We start from the raw sequence: 24952 nt of genomic DNA, 5'->3' as shown, positions 1-24952 counted from the left end.
CGATATGTTATCTTATTTAACGTGCCCAACACTTTGAAGATGGCATCATTGTCTCCATTGTATAAATAAGAAAACCGAGGCTCGGGAAAGTAAAATAATTGGCCCAAGTTGTAGGGGCTGAAAAGTGACAAGAGCTGAGCTTTTCTGTCTGTTCCTGTATTCCACACTCATTTCATTCCACCACAGCAGCTTCTCTCCTGCTTTTCTTCCTTTGATCTGTACCAAATAAATTGAAAATGCTGGTCTCAACACTTGGTTGCTGCAATAAGCCTCATTTCTTCTGATGGTTTCCTTTTTACATTCCTTTTTAATACATTGACTTTCAAATTAACAGTGAAGCTATTCGTAAATGAAATGGGAACACTGGCTATTACTTTGCTTCTTTCCAGAAAGCAAGGGCTCTTTAAGCCTGATCAAGTTTAATGCTTGCTGTAAATCCAGGAAAGAAATGAATGAGCGCGATTTACATCGCCCAACCCAGAGCCTGGCCACACGAGGGACATGGGAGCCACAGTGCGTCACCATATCATCCATTATTGAAAAGGGAGCCGACAATTAACAAAGCAATCTAGATTAACCATGTTAACATCTCTGGGAAAGCGATTCATGTTCTCTGGCTTTCTGGAAGCTCTTCCGAGCTCAAGCTGTCCCTGGGTTCTTAGGCTTTGCGTCACGAAGGGAATTGATTTGATCAATTTACATTGCGGTTGCCTAATTAGTAAGCATGGCCACACTTGCCCATCGGTTTCACAGAGATTAAACTTGGGATCCTGACTGCAGACTAATTTTCGTAGCTGAAAGTCACTGTACCTTTCATCCTCAATCCATACCAAGTTACCCAGAGTAAATCATACAGGACTTTAGCCCAGAGCGGGAGGCAGGTTTTCAAAGTCCAGAGCTGGGCCTAGGGGTCCTGCATGACAAGGCAGATTGTTTTGTGAGAGCTTCTCTGATTCGGAGCGCCAGGTGTCACCCTTCACAAAGCACACTCATCCTCCCCCTGTCATTTGAGTTGCCCCTCTCTCAAGAAAGAAAGGAGGTACAACTTTCATCTCAGACCTGAAGAAAGGAACCCTCACAGGAATGACTACTCAAAGTCACAGTTTCTCAACTCGGATTAGTCATCCTTTTTTTAAGAAGTTACTTTTAGGGGCACCTGGGTGGCTCAGTTGGTTAAGCGTCTGCCTTGGCTCAGGTCATGATCTCCAGGTCCTGGGATTGAGCGTGCATCAGACTTCCTACTCAGCAGGGAGTCTGCTTCTCTCTCTCTCTCTCTCTCTCTCTCGCTTGGCCCCTCCCTACCATTTGTTCTCTCTCTCTCTCTCAAATAAATAAAATCTTTAAAAAAAAAAAGTTATTTTTATTGAGGTTAGTTTTGTCTTTATTGCAAGAAGTTATAATGCTCATTATAGAAAATTTAAAAGACATAAAAAAACAAAAAGAAGACAATAAAAGCCACCCAAAGAAGCTCTCACAAAGCCACCCTTCCAACATAATCATGGAAATATTTAATGCATACTTTTTCAGCCACTTTTCTATGGGTATAATACATACTATTTTGTAACCTGCTTTGTCTTCTGATATAGTATGAACATTTTTTCAATGATACTCACTAATTTAATCTTTACTAGTTGAGTTGTATGGATCATGAAACCAGACACTTACGTTGGATATTTGTGGTTGTTTCTAATTTCCAGTTACGATAAATAATGTGACAATCAGATCCTAGTATCTAAATAATAATCACTGACATTTATTGTGTCTCAGGCATTGTACTAAGTGTTTTACAGGTATTACTATCTAGATGGATAAATAACATTACCTCCATTTTACAGATGAGGAAACTGAGGTCCAGAGAGCTTAAGTAACTTGCCCACAGTGACATAGAAAATGACTCTGGAGCCAGCGCCCTTTAAGATCAATTTCTAGAATTGTAATTTCAGAGTAACTAAATATATAACATTGTAAGGTCTCTGCATCATGTTACCCAATTGCCCTCCAACAGGCATATCCCAGTTAATACTCCCACCATCAGAGTCTAAATGCCCATCCATTTGCCTGGTCACCAACACAGGGCACTATTAACTTTTACTCTTCATTAGAGAAATGAAGCCTAGACTCCCTATAGTTGATCTGTGCTCTTTAGAGCATGCATGCAACCCAGTTCCTGACTGAGACATTGATTTTCTTTAGATCAATGGTTCTTATCCTTTTTTTGGTACATGGAACCCTCTGAGAATCTGACAGAATTTATGAAGCAGCTACACAGAAAATGCACATGTGCCCATCAGATAACCACTTATTTTACAGGGATTCACGGACACCATTAAGAATTGCTGTGCTTACTAGAGGATTGATACATCAACAACATTGAAACTAAAAGCTAACACACAGGACGAACAGACCCAGTCAAATGCTGGTTGACCAGATGGTTCTTTTAAACAATCCTGCAGCATACAGACCCAGATCAGAAGAGGCTGCAGTAAGATGCCCAGGCATGACAATTTGCCACATTGGGGCGGAAGCAGGTACCCAGGTCAAGACTTTCTCCTGAGGTCATGCTGTCCTCCAGCAAAGCAACAAGAGCTCAGAGCAGATGGGTGGGCCAGCCCCGGCCCGCCTCCACCAGGCACTTTGGCAGCGTCCAAAGAGCAAGTGCGGGATCCTGCTGCCAAAAAGCCTTCCTCCCAGGCTGCCGTGTTTCATGATCGCCCCCCACATCCTGCTCCTTTATGGTTTGGAAAGCCTCATCCCAGATCAGTCAAACCTCCACAGACCCTCCCCAAGGGCTCCTGTCGCAAGCAATGGATGAGGACAGGAGGGGAAGGGACATGAAGGCCAGGGCCTCGCCTGTCCATCTGCTAGGAATGCCACTTGGCCAGGCAGGCTTTTCCGGGAGCCCTCCTTGGCCTGAGCACATGCTTCTGGAAGTAACGTGGCCATTTTTCATAATGGTCCTCTTGAGGTTCGGTGACATCTTCAGAATTGGGAGGGAAAATCCGGTCGCAGCCTGGAGGGAAGGAGGTGGACGAAGGAATTAGCACCCGTAAGTGAATTGCCCTTTTGGGTGACCCCGTGGATAATTTAGCTCCATCTGGATGGACAGGTTGCCGTGCCAAAGCACTGTGAGATCCACATAGAGAATGCAGGCAGCTTCTCAACCTAGAACCTGACCTGCCCAACTTTGCCGCCCAGCCACGGCCAGCTCTGGGGTCCCATTTTGCACAAGACCACCACATCCTTGTCAGAACTATGGGGCGGAGTCATGATGGAAAAAGGGACTGTTCTGCCTTTTCCGGCTTCATTCCATCTTTTGAGCTGTATCTATTTTTCTCCAACCTATGAAAACTTCGCCCTCGTCTCTCGCCTTTGCTCTTGGCCTTGCCCCTCTGCCAATGATGGAAGAATCTGTGATTTAAACATCCCCTTCTCCCCCCACCTTCTTGGGCCCCTGGGACTTACTTACTTTTTATAAGGCAGGATATGGCAGAAGGATGACTTTTCAATTCTAAATAATTACAGTTCCTCCTGGATTTGGCAGGGAAGATGAGTCATCTGAAAACTAGTCTATTCACACCCAAACATGGCTCTTCTGTTTCCCCCAGCACCCCACACTCCCCTGCGGAATCTGCTCCACTTTTTTTTTTTTAAAGATTTTATTTATTTATTTGAGAGAGAGAGAATGAGAGAGCACGTGAGAGGGGGGAGGGTCAGAGGGAGAAGCAGGCTCCCCGCCGAGCAGGGAGCCGGATGCGGGACTCGATTCAGGGACTCCAGGATCATGACCTGAGCCGAAGGCAGTCGCTTAACCAACTGAGCCACCCAGGCGCCCCTCTGCTCCACTTTTTAAAATGTTCTTTTAGTCCTCGGTTTCTTGGTGGCCTGCCTCACACAGTCAAAACAGCAGATGAGGGGACAGCAAGAACTCGTGGGTTGCAACAGAACTCTACTATCTCATAGCCCTGTGACTCTGAGCAAATTACTTCTCTTCCAAGCCTCAGTTTCAACATCTGTAAAATGGGGACAGTAGCTGTACCACCCACATTGAATTGTTTTGGGTACTGAATGAAATAATGCACATGAGGGGTTAGATACAGCGCTTGCCACCTATAAGATCTCAGTAGGTGCAACCTGCCGTTGTCATTGTTGTGGCTAAATTCGGATCACCACCATCTTCTGTCTTTTCTTTGGAACCGTCATAAGTATTGAGTCCATTTCTAACTATCGTGAGAGTCAGCATGCATTCTCCACCTTCCCTGTAATCAGGACACTGTGTAGGAAATTGGCCCTCCTCTCAAGGACGAAAGTACCCTTAAGTTACAAGCTCTCTAAAACACACTTGCTTCATTGCCATTGCAACCCCACCGCACCCCTCCCACAAAGAGTACTCCTTGCCCTTCTAGTTCCTGGCTCCTCAAAACGTGTGAGGATGGAATTGTTTTTTGCAGGAAAGTTCTCTGAAAGTGGCAAAGTCAAATAACACCTCCTTCCCGAACCATCACTCACACACGTCTCTCCATGCCTCCGCGTAACCAGCGCCTCTGGGGTTTCTTCCAGCACCCTCACACAGAATGTTCCGGGGAAATAACGAGTCTCCGGTCTGTGGGAATCAGCACTGAGATAGCAGAAACATCAGTTGCTCTGGTGTCAGGCCTGGAATTGAATTCCGTCTCCACCACTCTGTAATCTTGAGCAATTTCCTAAATCACTCTAAGCCATAGTCTTTCATCCATAAAATGGGCACCTCGTGGCTTGGGGGGGCACTGAATAAAATCATCCTTGAAATCTCCTTGCTTTCCCAGTCAATGTTAATCTCCTGGATTAAATTCTCGGCCAGTTCCAGGCACCTAGGAAGTGCTCAGTAAAGACTTGCTATGAAATGCAGCAAAGCAGGGGCAGTGATCTACAAATCTCCATCAAACGGAATGGAGCATTTATTTACATGGGAAGAGATGGAGAAAATTGTGTTCTCTGAAAATCTAGATTTTCTGTGAAGAAAGGACCTGTCTTTGGGAAATATCTTAATTAGAGCTGAAAGTGGAAATTGAAACCCATCTCCCTCAATCACTGTCCCCAACTGTCCCCTCCCCGCTGCCCTCCACAAAGCCGATGTCAAAACAACTGGAAGAGAGAAGAGAAATGCTCACCTTAACGAAAGAAAAGAAAAAGCAAAGAATTTGGAACTCTTGCAGCAATCTGGGAAAAGAGGAGCTAACACGGGAGGGGCAAGGAGGGGAGCAGGGAGCCCAGCATTAAGTAGTGCCTCAAATGGTTGGTGCGGGTGATGTTCCTCTTGTGGGATCATTGCCTCAAGGTGGGATAAGCAGAGCAGGCTGTCAAGGGAAATGGAGCCCAAGAAGCAGGAGAGGCGGGAATGAAGTTAGTCCCCCTACCCCACACTAGGAATCCAGAGACTTTGAAGGGAGGATTTTGGACTTGACATGGTTAAGGAAAAGGGACACTCAAGATAATCCCACCTCGCTTTCAAGGGGCAGGAAGGCTCCCAGCTGACATCTGGGCTACACATATATAAACAGCACAGGCCATAAATATTGAACCCACGCAGTCCTGTCTTCACGGAAATTCCCAGAAAACATTCTCACGTGGCCTCAGCAAACCCAGCCAGCTCTCTGTCCTTCAGGCACTTCTACCTGGAAAGTTTCCTAGCAGCGAGGAGCCTTTGCGCTCTGAGAAAGGGCTGAAATTTCAGGGTCATTTTTGTGGCGTGCCTGTGAACCTAGATTGAGAAGTAAGATAAAGTCCTGCTTTGCAAAAATCTGGAGAGTGGCATGCACTCAGCAGCAAAGACTAATCATTTTATTATACAGTATTCACGAGGCCAGCAATGTGCCTAGCTCTCGAGATGCACAAAGGCAGGAAAGGGCTCTGGCGAAAAGACAGGACAGCCTGGAGACAGCAGAGTAGCATCATCACTCACTCCGTGATTGAGAAGCTCTGAGGGCTGCAGGCCCCCCCCCCCCCCCCCCGCAGGGAAGAGCGGGTCCCAGCCCAGACCAGGCAAGTGGAAAAGAGACGATGTGCTGTCCGTGGGTCCCAGGCCCAACCTGAGCCTGCAAACCAGTTTGGAAATAGGGAGCAGTTTTGATTATCACCAGCCAAAGGACAGAACAGAGGGATGAGTCAGAGAGAGGAGAGCAGGGAAGTCGGCAGACAGCTGCTGAGGGAAGGGATGAAAAGCCTCGCATGGAGCCTAATGGCCTAAGTGGCCCAATCTCACCATTTCACCATCTGATTCCCCAAGGCCAGTAATTGTCCTTGTTCTCTCATGGAGCCTTTCATCCAAACACACCGAGCCTCTCCGCCCAGCGGCAGGCTCACGTGTGCCTCGGAAGGAAGGAGCGAGTATGCGAGGCCGGTTTGTTCTGGGCTCGGAGACACTGGCTGCAGGTGTATGTCTGTACCTTTTCCCCTCATTTTCATTCCACCTCTAAAACCAAGGGAACACACAGCTTAGAAACTGAGAAGGAAGGGGCCTGGTAGCGCCCTCATTGCATTACGTGAAGAAAGGGGAGCCCAGAAAGGTGACGATCTGCCAGCTACTCACGGTACTTTGGCCCTTTTCTTCCCCTACATGCTCAACCTTTCTCTCTCCCTCCTCCTCCCTTTCCCTCCCCCTTCCCTTTCCCTCCCCCTTCCCTCTCCCTCCCCCTTCCCTCTCAACTCTTCTCTTGCTCTCTCTCTTTCATGACAAAAGCAATGTTCCTTCACTGCAAAAATAATCCTAAATACAAAGTGAAAGTCTTCTCATAAACCCATCCCAACAATTTGGTATATATTCACCCAGATTGCTTTTTCTGTGAACACGCTGTGCACACACACACACACTCACACACACTCACACACACACAGAGTTTCTTTATAAAAACAGATCATAGAAGGCATTGTTTCCTGAAACTTGCTTCTTTCTAATTAATTCTGTCATGGATATCATTCCTTGTAGACTTAGCTCACCATTTTAATAATGTGTGATTTTTCGTTGTGTGATAATACATGGCTCATTTCAAAATCCCCTATTGTTAGAAATTTAGGTAATTTCCTATTTGGAGGGGACGTTACTGCAGTTCCTTGTACTTTTATCTCTCTCTTTTAAGAGTTCTTCTGTAAGATAAATTCCTGGACATAGAGTACTTAGATCAAAAGCTATGCTCATTTTAGTTTTTTTAGATAATGTCAATTTTCCACCCAAAATCTACACTCTTACCCAGAATATACAAAAAGGTCTGTTTCACACACCTTTGCCAAATTGAGCATAAGCAATATTTTAATATATTCCAAACTAATAGACCTGAAATATTTTGCTGTTGTTTAATTTAACCTTATTTATTTTGTAAAGGAATTTTACTACATTTTCACTAATTCACTGGCTGTCTGTTGTACTAATTTTTGTTATTTGCTTATCCATAATGATTTGCTTTGTTTTCTACTGAGTTATTTTTTCTGAGATTGATTTGAAAGAGAGCTTTGTGTCTTGGAAATATTACTCCTTTTACTACTGTTTGAATTACAAATATTTCTCTCAATTCTTCCTTTAACTTTGTTTTCAAAGTTTGTAACCTTATCGAAATGTCTAGGCAAACTCATCAATGCTTTTCTTTACAGATCCTGAACTTCTGTCATGCTTAAAAAGTCCTTTCCTATTTCAAAATAATAAAAATATTCACTTACATCATCTAATATTTTAATAATTCTTATACTTAAAATCTTGGCTGCATCTGGGTTTATTTTGATTAAGAAATAAAGTAGGGATCTGGTTTTATTTGTTTCTAACTAGCCAGCCTGGTGTCCCAACACTGCCTAGAGAATCATCTCTTCTTTCCCATAAACATTGAAATGGCATATACATTCTCATGGATAGTTGGCTCTCTTTCTAAAGTATATAATTTCATTGATCTATCTGCCTTTTCTTGCACTTCCTGCTCTGGTATTTTTTTTTTTTTAAGATTTTATTTATTTATTTGAGAGAGAGAAAGAGAGAGTGGGCACGGGCAGGGGGGAAGGGCAGAGGCGGAGGGAGAAACGGACTCCTCTCACTAATCAGGGAGCCCAATAGCGGGCTCAATTGATCACAATTCTAGGACCCAGGGATCATGACCTGAGCCAAAGGCAGACATTTAACCAACTGAGCCACCCAGGCACCCCTGGTATTTTTTTAATTACTGTGATTTTATGGTAGGTTTTAATATCTGTAGGAGTGGGTTTACCCATCTTCCCAATACCACCATTCTTTATTTATTTCAATTGAACTGGCTATTTTTTTTCATGGTTATTCTTCCATCTTCCATATTCTTCTATATATATTCACTCTATATATATTCATTCATTCTATATATATTCAATATATATAGTCTTCTATTTTTTATAGTTATTCTTCCATCTTCCATATTCTTCTATATATATTCAATCTATATATATTCATTCATTCTATATATATTCATTCATTCTATATATATTCAATATATATATATTCTTCTATTTTTTTATAGTTATTCTTCCATCTTCCATATTCTTCTATATATATATTCACTCTATATATATTCATTCATTCTATATATATTTATTCATTCTATATATATTCAATATATATATTCTTCTATTTTTTTCATGGTTATTCTTCTATTCCATATTCTTCTATATATTTGGATCATTTAGTGCCCCCCCCCAAAAAAACAAACCATCCTGTTGGCATTTTAATGAGGTTGTCTCGAATTTACTGGTTAACCTGGGGAGAACTGAAGTTCTCCTGAATAGAGACTTCCTGTACTAAAGCAAGCTATGTCTCTCCATTTATACATGTCTCCTTTTTATGCCCCTTTATAAAGTTTTGTAGCTTCCTTCACATAGGTCCCACTAATACTCAGTTTCTAAAAGCGATCTTCAGAGAAATTGTATTTCCAGTGAGGTCAAAGCATGGAACACACTCAGTTTGGTATCAAAGATGGGCCCTTAAGTGCTGTGGAAACCACTCCATCCCATCTCCTCTTAACTCTGGGCCTACACCAGGAGGTAGCTTCCCTCCTGGAAGATGAAGTGTGCCAATCAGTCAATCAGTGGGTAATTGATGGCACTGATTGCATGCCCAGTATAGGGCACAGACCCCCTCTTCAAGGAGCTTTGACGCTGCCTGAGCAGACAAGGGGCACATCCCTTAAGAATGGCAGCCCATATTAATCTATGTGCTACAGACTCTGTTCTGATGAGAAATAAAGAAGAGGCCTAGAGCAGTCGGGAAAGGTTCCGGGAAGGAGATGGGAACTGAACTGGGTGTTGGCACGTGGTTACCACTTAAAGAAAGAAAGAAAAGGAAGAAAGCAAGGTATAAGCAAGAGAATCACTCCACAACCATTTATTCAGCACCTCCTATGAATCTGAAACTGGCGTAGGCACGTGAAGAAGAGGTTATATGCTCAACAAATGTTTTTACACATTCACTATAAGGCAAGCTCAGTGTTATGTGCTAGAGAAACCAAGATGAGTAAGATAGACCCTGGCCTTGAGGATCTTGTAAATAAGGGAGATGGACTCTCAGCTAAGTCCAACAATTGTTATGATAGGAATCTGTGCAGCAAATAGAAAAGACTCTTAATCTGGTGATGGTGCACCTCCTGGGTACCCATGGATGGGATTCAGTGGGTCTGTGAGCCCCTCAAATTAGATGGTGCTAAGTTATCTGCATAACCAGCATTGGCAGGTTAAGAACCACTGGAGTAGAGTGACATAAAACTCTTGGTTTCTAGACCCTGGCATCTTAATGGCCAGATAAAATATATGTAAGACACCATGACAAATAACAAGTAAACAATTCTAGACTTCCCCCACCCCAGAGGTGTTCTAAGAGTTCAGAGGCAATGCCCAGACTTGGACCAGGCAGATTTGGGTCTGAATCCCAGCTCTGCCATTTATGGCTGTGTGACCTTGGGTGAATTCCATTCCCTTGGAGACTTGATTTCCACATCTGTCATTGAGAAATGAGAATTCTCTCCTCCTGCCTGTTGGGAGGGTGAAATTAGGTAAGGTGTGCAGGTCACCTGGATCTTAGCAGGTCTTCATGGACTGTTCATTCCCTCCTCATGCTTTTATACTTCCGAGGAAGCCACGTAGGGTGGGCTGTGGTTGTGTGTAGGAGGAATCTGAGCCAGGCCTGGAAAGGATGGAGAGGAGGAGGGGAGAGCGGAAGGCATCTCAGACCAGTGGACAGTGTGAATAAAGGGAAAAGAGCCAGAAAAGTCAACTCATGTTGTGAAGATTCGGTCCATTGCAGCCAAGTTGAGAAGGCCTTAAATTCCAGGCTCAGCAGTTTGAACTTTATCCTATAAACTATAGGAGACGCTAGAGGGTTTGGGCCAAGAGTGTCAACCTCATGGTGAGGTGGCTTTCAGCCCAGCCGCTGCTCATCCATGAATCCCAAGATACCCAGGAAAACAATTTTAAAAGGAAAATTGTAACATGAGCTAAAGCAATGCTTTTCACCTCAGGACCTGGTTAAAAAAGCAGATCCTGATTCATTGGATCACTGAGGTTCTGCATTTCTAACATGCACCCAGGTGATATGGAGGCTGTTTATCCATGAACCTCACTTTGAGTAGCTAGGGGCTAACATATTTCAGTTTTATTATTTGTATTACTATTATCATTCCTGTAACACATGTTGGCTGAGTGCCTGTCATGTGTCAGGCACTGTGCTAGGCCCTAGGGAAAGAGAAAAATCAGACATGAACTCTCTTTTCTAGAAGCTCACAGTCTAATCAGAAGAGATGAGGCATAACCCTCAGCAACTGTAATTCAAGGTAGAAAGTGATAAATGCCATATTTGGGGGTTCAGATAAAGTGCTTTGACAATTCAGCAAAGAGAAAGATTGTTCCCAGTTGAGGGAGAAATTGCCTGGTGCTTAAGGATATGAATAGAAGCTTCTTATTAAACAGTGAGTAAGAACCCAGACTTCAAAGTTGGATTTTAATCCTTACTAGACATGTGACTTTGTTAATCTCTTAAACCTCAGTTGCTTCATCTGTAAAATGAGATACAGTAATAGCAATGCTCCTGGAAGGATTGCATGAGCAAATGTGTGTAAAATATAGTACCTAATAACCGGTTCCTAGGTCATTGTAAATGGTGGCTCTGGTGACTATTATTGTCTCGTTTGCTTTAAAACTTAGCATGGGTCTGTTGGCCCCAAAGCTATTGTATTTGTTGGACAACTTTATGATCTCATTCCAGGGTTAAGTGGCAAATAAAAATGGAAAACCTCAAAGGGAATTTCCAAATCCAAGGAAACCTCCTTTATAAAACTAGTGCTGAAAGATTAGCAGCTATTTCAAATTTTTTGAGTTTTTATTGCACCAAACTGTTTCAGCTGGGGAGACTTGGCTTGGCTGTAGGTGTAGCTAAGTGCTCCTCATAAGAGCCATGCTGAAAAGGAGTTCCATTCGGGCGCCTGGGTGGCTCAGTTGGTTAAGCGACTGCCTTTGGCTTAGGTCATGATCCTGGAGTCCCGGGATCGAGTCCCACATCGGGCTCCCTGCTCGGCAGGGAGTCTGCTTCTCCCTCTGACCCTCCCCCCTCTTGTGCTCTCTTTCTTTCATTCTCTCTCTCAAAGAAATAAATAAACTCTTTAAAAAAAATAAAAAAGAAAAGGAGTTCCACTCAATTTACAAGTGGTTTTACCACCCACTGGCTCCCCTGAGGTCATCAGCTTGTCTGATTCTGTGAAATAGGTCAAATCAAATCTATAATCCTAGAGTCTCAGAATGTCAGTGCCCGGGGGCATGTTACAAGCCACCCAGTCCCTGCTGGATGCTTTAGGTCCCCATGTCCTGGGGCATCTCCAAGGCCACCTGTTGGTCATTCCTCCAACCAATGTTTAATGAAGGCCTTGGACAAGTGCCACCTACACCAGTATCTCCAGTTCTTCATCTGGAAAGTAGGGATAATCCCACTTTACTCACAGGCTATTGTAGGAATTAAATGAAATAGAGTCTAGGGAAGTTGGCTGACACATCACAAGGACCCAATAAGCACCGTATCTTTTGGTTTACTTCTTATTTTTTAAATAATATTCTTTGGATTTTTCCCAATTACAAAATAATTCAAGTTTATGGAGAAAATTTTGGAAAACACCGAAAAGCACACAGAGGGGAAATTCACCCATGATTCTACCACCCAAGCATAAACACTGTAGACGTCTCCTTCCATGTGTACCCTTCAGTCCTTTATCCATATCCACATGCATAGTTTGTCTCCCCATGTACTATCTTGGTGGTGATTGACAGCTTCTGTCAAAGGCGGCCTGCATTCAAATTCTAACTCTATCACCCACTGGCTCTGTGACATCCAGCGACTTACCTTCCATTCCCCAGAGTGTAATGGTCATGGCCTCCAGGGGGCGCATGCAGGTTGGCCACAGTCACCTAGAAGTGCTGTAGACGACCGTGTGGAATGGCGCCCCCCAGCGCTACGCCGGGCACAGCCATGCTGGGCTGCTTGGGAACATAGGCGGAAAGCACCGGAGATTAAGCATTTCCTCAGTGACCGGCACAGAGTAAGAGCTTGTCAAACGGTAGCCACTACTCCACAAACGCACCCTGTGGTTTTGAAGACTGGAGACTCACAGAGGGTTGAGACCTTGTGTTCACTGCTCTGATTTGTTGAATGGCATTTTAAGGGTGACCCACTGGGATCACATCCAGCCAAGAAATACTTCTCCCCAAGTAGATCCCGCTCAGCCTTGGCTTTTGAGCCTTACACTTCCAATCCCTCTAAATCGCCCTTGCCCTCAGGCAGGCAAAGCCCAAGTGGCATGGGTGGGCTCACTGCACCATCTGCTAAACTCTCAGAGGTACCCCCCCCCCGCCCAGCTCCACCTCCTACACTCCCCACCCAGGTAGAAGTGTTCCAGTGACATGTTGTCCCACTGGATCTGCTTAAAAGGCCTCAGTAGGAGCCACAGCGTTTCCCGGGCTGCTCCTAGACGTCTGCTCAAATTCACTAGGGATTTGAGCTAGTGTGCAGGATAGCTTGAAATGACAGCTAGAGGGGCACCTGGGTGGCTCAGTCGTTAAGCGTCTGCCTTCGGCTCGGGTCATGATCCCAGGGTCCTGGGATCGAGCCCCGCATCGGGCTCCCTGCTCGGCCAGGAGCCTGCTTCTTCGTCTCCCACTCCCCCCTGCTTGTGTTCCCTCTCTCATTGTGTCTCTCTGTCAAATAAATAAATAAAATCTTAAAAAAAAAAAAAAGAAAGAAAGAAAGAAAGAAAGAAATGACAGCTAGAGATGGCACAAGAAACTGAATCACATACTCAGTAGATCAGTCGGTCATTGAGCAAATATTTATTCAGCAGCTACCACGTGCTCCAGGCTGGGTTCTCCCGTGAGAAACTGTTTCCCTGTTCACTCTTCCCTCAATCCCTTGAGTTCCTCAAAGTGGAATTCCTCTTAGTTTAGCAAGTAGTTAATACCCCGCAACCCCAGCTAATCTCCCTTTTTGAAAAAGAGAGCAGGCCTCAGGCCCACCACTGTCTGGAGCAATCCAGAGATACTAATACCATTTTTTTCATCTTATTTTTCTCTACTATGACATTCTATTTATAACAAGTGGTGCCAATTAAAAAATAGTGACGGAAAGCTTCCTAAAAAATGTTTAGACACCAAAAATTAGTTGATCTAAAGAAAAGCATTGAGTAACTGGTGCTGAGGGAGCTCCAGACTTGAGTTTCTTTCCCAGAAAAACGAGTGAACACTGCATGCAATTTCAGCATGTTTGAGAACCATAGGGTGCCCATCCTCGGGTCTGTGTTGGACAGAGCATAGGGTGGGAGTCCCCCACCCAGTCAGCACAGGAGATCCTGTGCTCTTTGCCACATTCCTCATCTTTGCAGCAGTAATACTTCATTAGCAACAGTGTTGCAGTAATAGTCGTGGCTGTGTTTGAAGCCGTGGGAATAGTTGTACTTATTGGGTGCTTTTTTTTTTTTTTAAAGATTTTATTTATTTGAGAGACAGAGAGCACGAGAGGGAAGAGGGCAGAGGGGGAAGCAGACCCCCTGCTGAGCAGGGAGCCTGACACGGGACTCGATCCCGGGACTCCAGGATCATGACCTGAGCCGAAGGCAGTCGCTTAACCAACTGAGCCACCCAGGCGCCGGCCCCTATTGGGTGCTTTTGATATGCCTGGCACTTACCAAGCCCAAGTGCATCTCCTCCACACAGAAAAGAACTATCACTGTCCCCGTTTTCCAGGAATCTGAGCCTCACTGAGCTCAAGTAGCTTCTCCAGAGTCAGCACTTGAACCCAGATCTACCACCTTAAGACGTCTGAACAGGTCCCTAACCACTGACCTGCACGTTTGTTGAATCAAATGAATGATGCTTGAACATGTTCTGGCAGTCGCTCTGCTAGTCACCAGCTGAGTGACCTTGAGCAGGACGCTCACCCTCACTGAGCTTCTGTTAAGGAAGTTTTCCTGGCCCTGTCAAGCCAGGATTCTAAGATGCAGGGCAAGGAACATCACAGCATTTCATGAGCAAGAGAAGTGGAGCTAGGCTCAAGGACATGCACTACGAGCTGGGGGCCTTGTCAGAAAGGCTGACACAGCCCTGACCTAAAGCAGAGAGAGCAGGCTTCCTGGAACAGCATTTCCTTGCTTCCCTCTCGTCACGGCTTTTTGGGTCCCCAAAGGTCTGTTTGGGTGCCCAGGAGAAAAGATCCCTGTCACTGATCCTCTTTCACGCCAAAGAGGCTCAGCACCTTCCCTAATTAGCTACGGCTTCTTGGCTGCATCCGGACCACCCGGTGTAGCAAACAAGACCCTGGGGGGAGGGGCGGAGGGAAGGGGCAGAAATATGCTTGGAATCCGAGAGGCCGCTCGGCTAGCCCTTGACACACACTGCCCCCCTGTGGTGGGTCTAGAGAAGAGGGCACGTCCCAGCAAGGACGGGCCGGGCTTCCATCTCTGGCTTCATGGAGAGAACTCAGATCAAACCAGTCAACTAAAGGAGGGAAAGTGAGGCCCAGAAAGGGAAAGCAACTCATTCAGAATGATACATCGAGTTACCAAACATAGGTCCCACCTATAGACTTCCTGTAATTAGATTTCCAGCCCAACTGGTGATTGACAAGAATAAGAACTATTTGGTTGGGGTGCTTGGGTGGAGCAGTCAGTTAAGCATTTGACTCTTGGTTTTGGCTCAGGTCGTGATCTCAGGCTCATGAGATGGAGCCCCAAGTCCAGCTCTGCTCGAAGTGTGGAGACTCCGTCAGATTCTCTCTCCCTCTCCCTCTGTCCCTCCCACTCATGCTCTCTCTTTCTCTCCCTCACAAAAATATATAAATAAATCTAAAAAAAAAAAAAAAGAATTATTTGGTTAATTAGCGTTAATGCAAAGTTGATTGGGTGGCAGGCTCCTGGTACCCTGAGTGCTAATAAGGACTTTACATGTTTTATCTTCTTTTTTTTTTTTTTTAAAGATTTTATTTATTTATTTGACAGAGAGATACACAGTGAGAGAGGGAACACAAGCAGGGGGAGTGGGAGAGGGAGAAGCAGGCTTCCCGCTGAGCAGGGAGCCGATGCCGGGCTAGATCCCAGGACCCTGGGATCATGACCTGAGCCGAAGGCAGACGCTTAACCATCTGAGCCACCCAGGCGCCCCACATGTTTTATCTTCTTAATTCTCAAAATAACCCAGAGGCATTGTACCATTATTAGCCCCATTTTACTGATGAGAAAACTGAGACTTAGGGACACTGTAAAAACCTGCCCAAGGTCACTTGACTGCTGGTGAGACAGCCTGGATTCTATCCTAAGGAGTCCAATTCTAATAAGGAAAGAGACTCCCTATCAGAGGTCACTGAGGGTTTGCTCAGGGTGGGCATGTAATACTGGGGTCTGCAGGAGGACGAAATAAAACAGAATGCAAAGGAAACAAGAGGGCAAAGTCATTATTCAGCTTTCAGACAAGTGAGGATTAAAGACTGACCAAAGCCAGAGTTGCAGATGTGGAGAGAAAATATCACAATCATACACAGCCAATGGGAAGGTGAATTGGTATAACTAGCTCAGAAGGCGATTTGGCTAGCTGTCAGCACTTAAATGTGCCACTGACTCAGTGGTTCCTCATGGAGGAGTAGATCCTACAGAAACAAACACGCAAAAAGCAAAACGCGTAAGGTTTTTCATTACTACAGTTTGTAACAGCCAAAATTGGAAATCACTACTTGACTATCATTAGAAAAGAATTAAGGTTGGAGAACGTTAAACTAGTATATATCCAGACCATAGGATGTAATGTTCTGATGTGGGGAAATGTTTTATATACATATACGTGTGCATAAATTAAATATAAATAATATATATATTTAAATTAAATATAAATAAATATTTTTTTCAGATTTATTTATTCACTTTAGAGAGAGAGAGTATGTGAGTGCATGGGAGGGAGGGGCAGAGGGAGAGGGAGAGAAAATCCCAAGCCGACTCTGCGCTGAACTCAGAGCCTGACGTGGGTCTGGATCTCACAACCCTGAGATCACCACCTGAGCTGAAACCAAGAGTCAGACACTTAACCGACTAGGCCACCCAGACACCCCTGTCTTATACATATTCTAAGTGAAGAAAGAAATTTGGGGAAAGGAACGTGTATGACCCCATTAAAAAAAAAAAAAATCTAAAAGGATAAAAATAAAACTGTGAACTCTGGTCCTCTCTCTGAATGGAGAAGAATTTTTAATTTATATTATATAGAGTTTTTTTTGTAATGTAATTTTTTAAAAATCAGTATGTATCACTCTTTATTTTAAGTAAATGAGGTGGTTGCTATATATTTTTTTTAAGATTTCATTTTTAAGTAATCTCTACACCCAGTGTGGGGCTCAAACTTACAACTCTAAGATCAAGAATCGTATGCTCTACTGACTGAGCTAGCAAGGCGCCCCAAGTGAGGTTCTTTAATAGACTATTTTTTAGAGCAGTTTTATATTCACACCCAAATTGACAGGAAGGTACTGAGATTTCCCTCACACCCACTGCCCCCACACATGCACAGCCTCTGCCATTGACACCAGCCCCCACCAGAGTAGTTCATTTGCTACAATGGATGAACCTCACGACACATCATTGTCACCCAAAGTCCATAGTTTACATTAGAGCTCACTCTTGGTGTTACACATGCTATGGGTTTGGACAAATGTAGAATGACATGTATCTGCCATTATAACATCATATAGAGTAGTTTCCCTGCTCTAAAAATCCTGTGCTCCCTCTATTCACCTCTCCATCTGTTATTTTTGTAATAAAAATATACAAATCTGGAGAGGGAAAGAAAAGAAATGAAGAGGTAGTCCTTGCCCAGAAGGAATTTAAAGTCTGAGTGGTGAGCGAGGACTCAGCCAGCCCTGGGATGGCTTTACAACTTTAACAGGCAAACAGTAAAATAACAGAATAAGATGTGATTGTGTACCTTCTGTGGAATACAGAACGAAGAAGTCAATGTGAGTTGGGAGGGGCTCATCAGAGCAGAGTTCCTGGAGAAGACTCCTGATTGGGCCAGGATATAAAGTATTTTTAGAAAATGGCCACTATTTATTATTTATTATCCCCGTGTCAAGTATTTTACATGGATATTTTCTTGTGTCCAAAATAACCCTATGGAACAGATACTATCTCCAATTTATGGATGAGAAAATGGAGGCCAATTAACTTTTCTAAAGTCAACAGCCAGTACACCAAAAAAGGGATCACATTGCCTAAGTCGGCAGAAGGGTGACACAGGTAGGCAAAGAATGGAATGCAGAGAATGTCCGTCTCAGAAGGACTAGTAGCTCAGGGAGCCCAAACTCACAATATGGCTATAAATAAATGCTATGAAAAAAGTCAGCATCATCCCCTTACTTTTGGCTGAATACTTCTCAGAGCCATAGTCCTTGAAGAATACTTTGTAAGAAAATAAAGGCAAAGATCCAGCGCGTCTTTATCCTTGATAAGGGGTTTCCAGTATGACGGAGGTGAAGAAGAACCAGAAAGAAATGCCACGTGGGCGTAGGAGGACAGAGTAACATTTATGCCGCTATCATGATGTCACAGGTATTCTGTTGCAATGACCTGTTAACACATCTGCCTCCCCACTGGTCTGTGGGCTGCCCGGGGGCGGAGGCCACACCCCAAGTCATCTCTGTATCCCTGCAGCTTGGCTTCATGCCTGGCACTTAGCAGGAACTCAGTATTTATGGAATGAATGAATGAGCAAACGGATAGATGTATAAATATGGAAATAGCTACTACTCTCATATGTTGGTGTCCCGATCCATAAAATGAGACCGACAATAGTACATGCATCAAAGGATTATTGTGATAATTAAATGGGCTGATGGTATGAAGGTTTAGCACAAGAGCTATACAGAGCACACACACAATATAAACAGTGGTTCTGAAGAATATCAGCCATTGGCATTATTGTTGTTAGTGTATCCTTTAAAAGAGCCAGTCCCTAAGGATGCATCCCCATTAAGCCATTTATATTTTACTGTCAAATTCAATGGGGTGGGCAAGCAAAGTTATGAGTTTGTTTTCAGCAAGCTGTCCTACTCTTGATCTCCTCACTGCCGCATGACTATCTATGCATCCCCAGCCCTGGACCCTACGTGTCCTCATTAGGGCGGTTTGCCTGCGTGTGTACACGCTCCATTAGCATTTACCCTCCAGGGTAATGCACAAGGTTTCCTAGCTTTTCCACCTTCTCTCCGCTTCTCCCAAAATTTATTCTCCAGTTTTGAATCTGTCAAGACCAGTGCCTATGCCCTTCAGACTCAGTGACAGAAACCAGAACATCCCCATGGACAGAGACAACTCATCTGGTCATGGGTACTAAGTGTTCACATGCCAAATGTGCACTTCAGCCGGAGCCTTCCATACAGTGTCTTAATCCAAAGGAGTATCTGGGAGGGTGGGATGAAAACCTAATGGGGCCGGCCTTGTCACAGATCAGACCACGATCAGACCACAGATGAGACCACAGATCAGACCACGCCCTCATCTGCCTCCCCAAAGCAAACCAAGAATCTAGCCCACTCCCACATTTCCCCAACTGATTCAGGTTGCTTGGCTGGCTCAGTCGGTACAGCATGCACTTCTTGATCTCAGGGTTGTGAGTTTGAGCCCCACGTTGGGTGTAGCGATTACTTAAAGAAACTTAAAAAAAAAAAAAAGAATCAGTACCTGTATAATTAGCACTTACATTCATGTATGGGTAGCCCTCTTTCCTTTTTTTTTTTTTTTAAGAGTTTATTTAGAGGAGGCAGGAGTAGAGGGAGAAGGAGAGAGAGAGACTCTCAAGCAGACTCCACGCTGAGCATGGAGCCCAGCGTGGGGCTTGATCTCAAGATCCTGAGATCATGACCTGAGCCAAAATCAAGAGTCGGACACTTAATCAACTGAGTCACCCAGGCATCCCTGGATAATCCTCTTTCTAAGTTTAAACCCTTGCCTGGCTTAACCCTGCACCAGGAGCCCAGGGACATGGTTTGAAGTAACAAAAAAGGAAGGAAGGAAGGAAAGAAGGAAGGGAGGGAAAGGAGGGAGGAAGAGAGGAAGAGAGGAAGGAAGGAAGGTCCTATAAAGTATAATTGCACTTATCAAAACATTTAAAGATATATATACAACAGGAAAAAAAATCTGAAGGTATATGCACCAAATGTGATCTCTCTGCATTGCAGGGTTGTGTGTGCTTTCGAAATATTTTTTTTTCTTTTTGCTTTTTTGTATTTTCTCATTTTTCCACAAAGGGTATTATAAATAGCATTTTAAAAACATATTTTGTGGGCGCCTGGGTGGCTCAGTTGTTAAGCATCTGCCTTCGGCTCAGGTCGTGATCCCGGGGTCCTGGGATCGAGCCCCGCATCGGGCTCCCTGCTCAGCGGGAAGCCTGCTTCTCCCTCTCCCTCTCCCCCTGCTTGTGCTCTCTCTCTCACTGTGTCTCTCTCTGTCAAATAAATAAATAAAATCTTTTAAAAGAAAATAAATAAATAAATAAAAACATATTTTGTATTCAAATAGAATTTAGTTTAAATCCCAGCTATACTACCAACATGCTGTGCAACCTGGGGCAAGTCATTTACTCTCTCCAAGTCTTAGTTGCCTTGCATTTAAAATGGAAATTGTTTTTAATTTAATATTGCCATAAAATATTTTTAGCTCTGAAATTGAGGGGTGAGTTAATCATGTTTCTCCATCATAGCACCTCATTGTATTTTATTGATTTATTTCCTTTTATTTCCATTTCCCTCTGCCTACACCCTTAGGCAACTATTTTGTGTTTGACATTATTTGAAGTTTTTTTGCAAAATGTGTGTGTTTTTTGGCGTGTTACTTAAATAGTATTATGTTGTAAATCTCCATTCTGTTTCCTATTTGTTCATAAAGAATGATGTTTTTAAGATCTTTCCATAGAGCTATATGCACATGCCATCCAGGGCTCTAAGTGCGACACAATGGCTGTGCTAGGCATCTACCCCACTCTACTTTTCTATAATTCCCAGTGAGGGACACCTAGGTTCTCGCCAACTCTCTGTCACCATAAGCAGCACGGCTCTGAATATACTCATGCATGTCCCCTTATGGACCTGTGCGAAAGTTCTTTGAGATCTGTGCCCTGGAGCAGAACTGCGGGGTCAAGAAGTCTGTATATATAATTAATGAGACCAAGTGGGGCCAGAGTCTCCAGTACCGCTTCACCGCCTGTGCCCCCACCAGCCATGCAGAAGGCTCCCCCCTGTCGCCACAACCCTACCTCCATCTAGCACTCTCCAGCTTTCTGATTTTTGCCAGCCTAACAGATACGTTGTATCTCTTGGTGGTTTTCATTGTAATTTATTTGACTCCCTAATATTTTGAGCATCTTGGTCTATGTTCATTAGCCCTGAGGTTTCCTGTTTTGTAAATTGCCCGCTCATTTTCTTTGCCCACATTTCTACTGGGAATGCTCTTTTTCTTGTTGATTTGCAGGAATTCCTTATATATTCTAAACATCGATGCCTTTGACTGTCTTAAACATTGAAAATATCTTCTCGCATCCTTGCCTCATAGTTTATCTTTTTGAAGTGTTAAGTCGTCTTTCTTTCACCCCCTAGATCAAAAAGATCGTCCTTTACGTTGTCTTCTTTTACCTTTAAAGTTTTACCTTTCACATTTAGGTCTTTAATACCTCTCATATTCACTATGGAAATAAATCGGCGTCTGCTTCAAGGCCTTTCTGTAGGACAAAATAATATAGCTAAGCGCCTAGCACAATGCTTGCGACCTAAGAGCTGTGCGAATGCAGGTGATGCTGATTATCGCTGGGGGAGAAAGTGGTAAGCGCTGCCCCGGGAAATCGAGAGAGAAATGGGAGCTTAGGTGCTGGTTAGCTAGACCAGGAAAGGTTTTAGGGGTGAAGCGGAAGTCATCGAGGTTGGCCCTAAAAAGGAATGTCGGATTCGCTCCCTGTGAGATGGAAAGGCGAGCACTCCGGGCCGAGGAGGTGGCCTGGGCAGAGCCGTGGCGGCGGGGGTGCCGCGCGTTCGCGGCGTTTAGGCGGAGCACGCGGAGGAGAGCGCCCGACTACTCACGAACTGCTGTCTGTCTTTCTGCCCCTGTGCCCCCCCCTCCCCTCCCCGCTGCAGGCTCCCTGTTCTCCACCCTGAAGCCCCCCGACGCCGTGTTCAAGGTGGTGTTCTGGCTGGGCTACTTCAACAGCTGCCTCAACCCCATCATCTACCCGTGCTCCAGCAAGGAGTTCAAGCGCGCCTTCGTGCGCATCCTCGGGTGCCAGTGCCGCGGCCGCCGCCGCCGCCGCCGCCGCCGTCGCCGTCGCCTGGGCGGCTGCGCCTACACCTACCGGCCGTGGACGCGCGGCGGCTCGCTGGAGCGCTCGCAGTCGCGCAAGGACTCGCTGGACGACAGCGGCAGCTGCCTGAGCGGCAGCCAGCGGACCCTGCCCTCGGCCTCGCCGAGCCCGGGCTACCTGGGCCGCGGCGCGCCGCCGTCCGTCGAGCTGTGCGCCTTCCCCGAGTGGAAGGCGCCCGGCGCGCTCCTGAGCCTGCCCGCGCCCGAGCCCCCCGGCCGCCGCGGCCGCCACGCCTCGGGCCCGCTCTTCACCTTCAAGCTCCTGGCGGAGCCCCAGAGCTCCGGGGACGGCGGCGGCGCCAGCAACGGCGCCTGCGAGGCCGCGGCCGACGTGGCCAACGGGCAGCCGGGCTTCAAAACCAACATGCCCCTGGCGCCCGCGCAGTTTTAGGGTCCCCCCCAGAGGTGGGGAGGAAACCATCGTGGGGGGGGAGGGCGTAGGGGACGTCGGCGCCGGGAGACCCGGGCCCGGGGAGGGGGCGGGCCCGGGGGGGAGGGGGGTGGGGAGAGGGGCAGCTGCTTTTCTGGCAGGGGCATGGGTGCCAGGTACAGCGCGGAGAGCTGGGCCGAGCATGCTGAGAGCTTGGGGGACCCGACGCCGGCCGGGATTTCCGTCTCTCTCTCTCTCTGTACATAGCCAAACGAGTCCCTTGTACATGTATTTAACCGTGGGTACACGTGCGTGTGTCTGTGCGGTGTCCGTGTGGTCTGCATGTGTGCGTGTGTGGGGCCGCCCGCGCGGGGCCAGAGCGAGTGTGCGCCCGGGAGGCAGCGGGGGCGTTGTTTGTCTCGTGACTTCGTACCTCTCAAGCCCCTCCTTGTACTTCACTCAATGATGGCACTTGGGTGGGGTTGGAAACAAATCAGACATTAAAGGTCATTTCTCCTGTGCGCCTTTGAGCAGTTTGTGAACGGGGCGGTGGGCAGGATCTGGAGTCTCCTTTTTCCCTTCAGGTTGGTCCCCCGTCCATCCCACTGGTCCTGTGGCCAATAGTTGTGCTGGGGCCCCTTGGCCCCCCCTTCACCCTTGCCGTTACTGCCCTCCAGGGCTAAACAGATCTGACCCTGTGGCTGAAAGTGAGCCGGTGGATTGGTCCCATAAATCCTGCCTGCCTGCTTTGGACCCTTAGCAGTATCTAATCCTTCTGCTGTGGACAACACTGGGCAATGTCTGGTCTGGTCCTAGGGACCCCAATCCTAGCTGGGGCTCTGTGGCCAGGATAGTAGGCGGGCCTGTCACTTGAGGGGATGGGACTCAGAGAGATGGATTGGTTCCTTTCACCTCCTCCCTGCACCCCAAGGCCAAACACTCCATTATTTACCTGTGTCCACGGAACCCGATAAAGAAGTCCAGACTGAAGGATTTTCTGGATAAGATATGGATCCAGGTGACCAAGCAACATACATGAGCACAAAAAGCCTCATAAGCTCGGATCACTGAGGAGCCTGCCTGGGAAAGAAGCACTGAGGAAAGTCACACAGAGAGGTGGAGTATACCTGGGAGAAGGTAATCTCCACTGATTTACTGCATGACCTCAAGAGTCACATGCCCTTTCTGGATCTTGGTTTCCCATCTGTGTAATGATGTAAGTTCTTTTCTGCCTCTAAAGGCCTCCAATTTGCTAAAATAATATTATTATTATAAATATAAATATAGGATGGGGAACAAAACGGAGCATTTTTCTTCCCTAAAATTCAAAAAAAGCATGACAGGAACACACCCACCTCAATCCCTTTCTCTTCCCACTTTGCTTTTCCTTTGCTGAGTTTCATACTTTTTCAAATGGCAGGAGACTTTTCTAATAATGTTAGTGCATCAATCATTTATTCTATAGGTGATTGAATAGAAAATGCTTAGTGAAAAGGAGCAATAGGGCACCTGGGTGGCTCAGTCGTTAAGCGTCTGCCTTTGGATCAGGTCATGATCCCAGGGTCCTGGGATCGAGCCCCACATCGGGCTCCCTGCTCCATGGGAAGCCTGCTTCTCCCTCTCCCACTCCCCCTGCTTGTGTTCCTTCTCTCGCTGTGTCTCTGTCAAAAAAATAAATAAAATCTTAAAAAAAAAAAAAAAGAAAAGAAAAGGAGCAAAAGTTCATGTAACTGAAAAGTGTAGGGGTATCAGGCATGGCTGCATCCAGGAGCTTAAACAAGATTGTCAGCTTGCTCAGAAGGCTCTAACTCTTTCATTGAGCTTTCCTCTTTTAGCTCTGCTTATCTTTCCTCATTTCCTTCCTGCAAATAGCTTTTTCACACCATTCTTACAACTTGAACCCCCCCCAAAAGGAGAAATATCTCCCACCAGTTCTGATTTAAAAAAAAAAAAATAGAAAAAGTCCTGAGAAGCTAGATGTTCTGTGTCAGAGACCCCGTTGAGACTCTGATGAAAGCTGTACATTCTCCTTCCAGAAAAAAAATGCACTATATACATATAATATTTTTATACAATTTCAAATGACTCATCCCTGTTTAAGATCCCATGAACCAAGCATGATATCCCAGATCCACAGGTTATTTGAGCTAAACTGGATTTTCAGAATTATCTAGGCCAATCCCCTCATCTTTACAGATAGGGAGACTGAGACAAATAACTTGACTAAGTGACACTGAACTAGGACTAGGACCCCTAGGATGAGGCCTCCCTGTCCAGTACCTTTTACACTCCCTTGTGCTGCCATGTTGCGGTTGAGTACATCCTCCAACAGAGAGTAAATGTCTTCTTGCCTCAATACAGATAAGAGTCCTAGGAAAAGAAGAGCCTGAACCCAGTTTCCAGGGAAGAAGGAGCAGTTTGGAGCAGTCCTCTGAAAACATTTTGTTAGCAACACAGATCTTTCAAAGCCTTACACAGACTCCTGACGTAATTGTGGACCAGAGCAAAGAAGGAAAGGGACAATAGACCCTCAACCCCTTGATTGCCCTCCTCCTCAGCCCCTCCCTCTGGCCTGCCGCAAGCACCCGAGGGTTCCACAGAATGAGGTCTGAAAATCACCGGTTTAGTGCAAGCAAGTTGGAGTCAATAGGACCTGGGTTCAGCTCTTGGCTCTGTGTCACCTTGAGCAGTT

General features: G+C 45.6%; 1 protein-coding gene across 1 annotated transcript in view; it reads left to right on the top strand.

Moving 5' to 3' along the window:
* Positions 1 to 22775, top strand: part of ADRA1B (adrenoceptor alpha 1B) — a 49648-nt gene extending 26873 nt beyond the window's left edge. Inside the window, exon 2 of the mRNA XM_045901957.2 lies at positions 21668 to 22775. Coding sequence (XP_045757913.1) covers positions 21668 to 22281 — 614 coding nt within the window. The 3' untranslated portion in view covers positions 22282 to 22775. The remainder of the gene's footprint in view (positions 1 to 21667) is intronic.
* Positions 22776 to 24952: the final 2177 nt, after the last annotated feature.

The sequence above is a fragment of the Mirounga angustirostris genome, unplaced genomic scaffold, assembly GCF_029215605.1.
Source record: "Mirounga angustirostris isolate CCGP_5_RB_7025 unplaced genomic scaffold, mMirAng1.0.hap1 SCAF_7, whole genome shotgun sequence".
In the NCBI taxonomy this organism is placed as follows: Eukaryota; Metazoa; Chordata; class Mammalia; order Carnivora; family Phocidae; genus Mirounga; species Mirounga angustirostris.
This window is presented reverse-complemented; position numbering and strand designations above follow the sequence as displayed.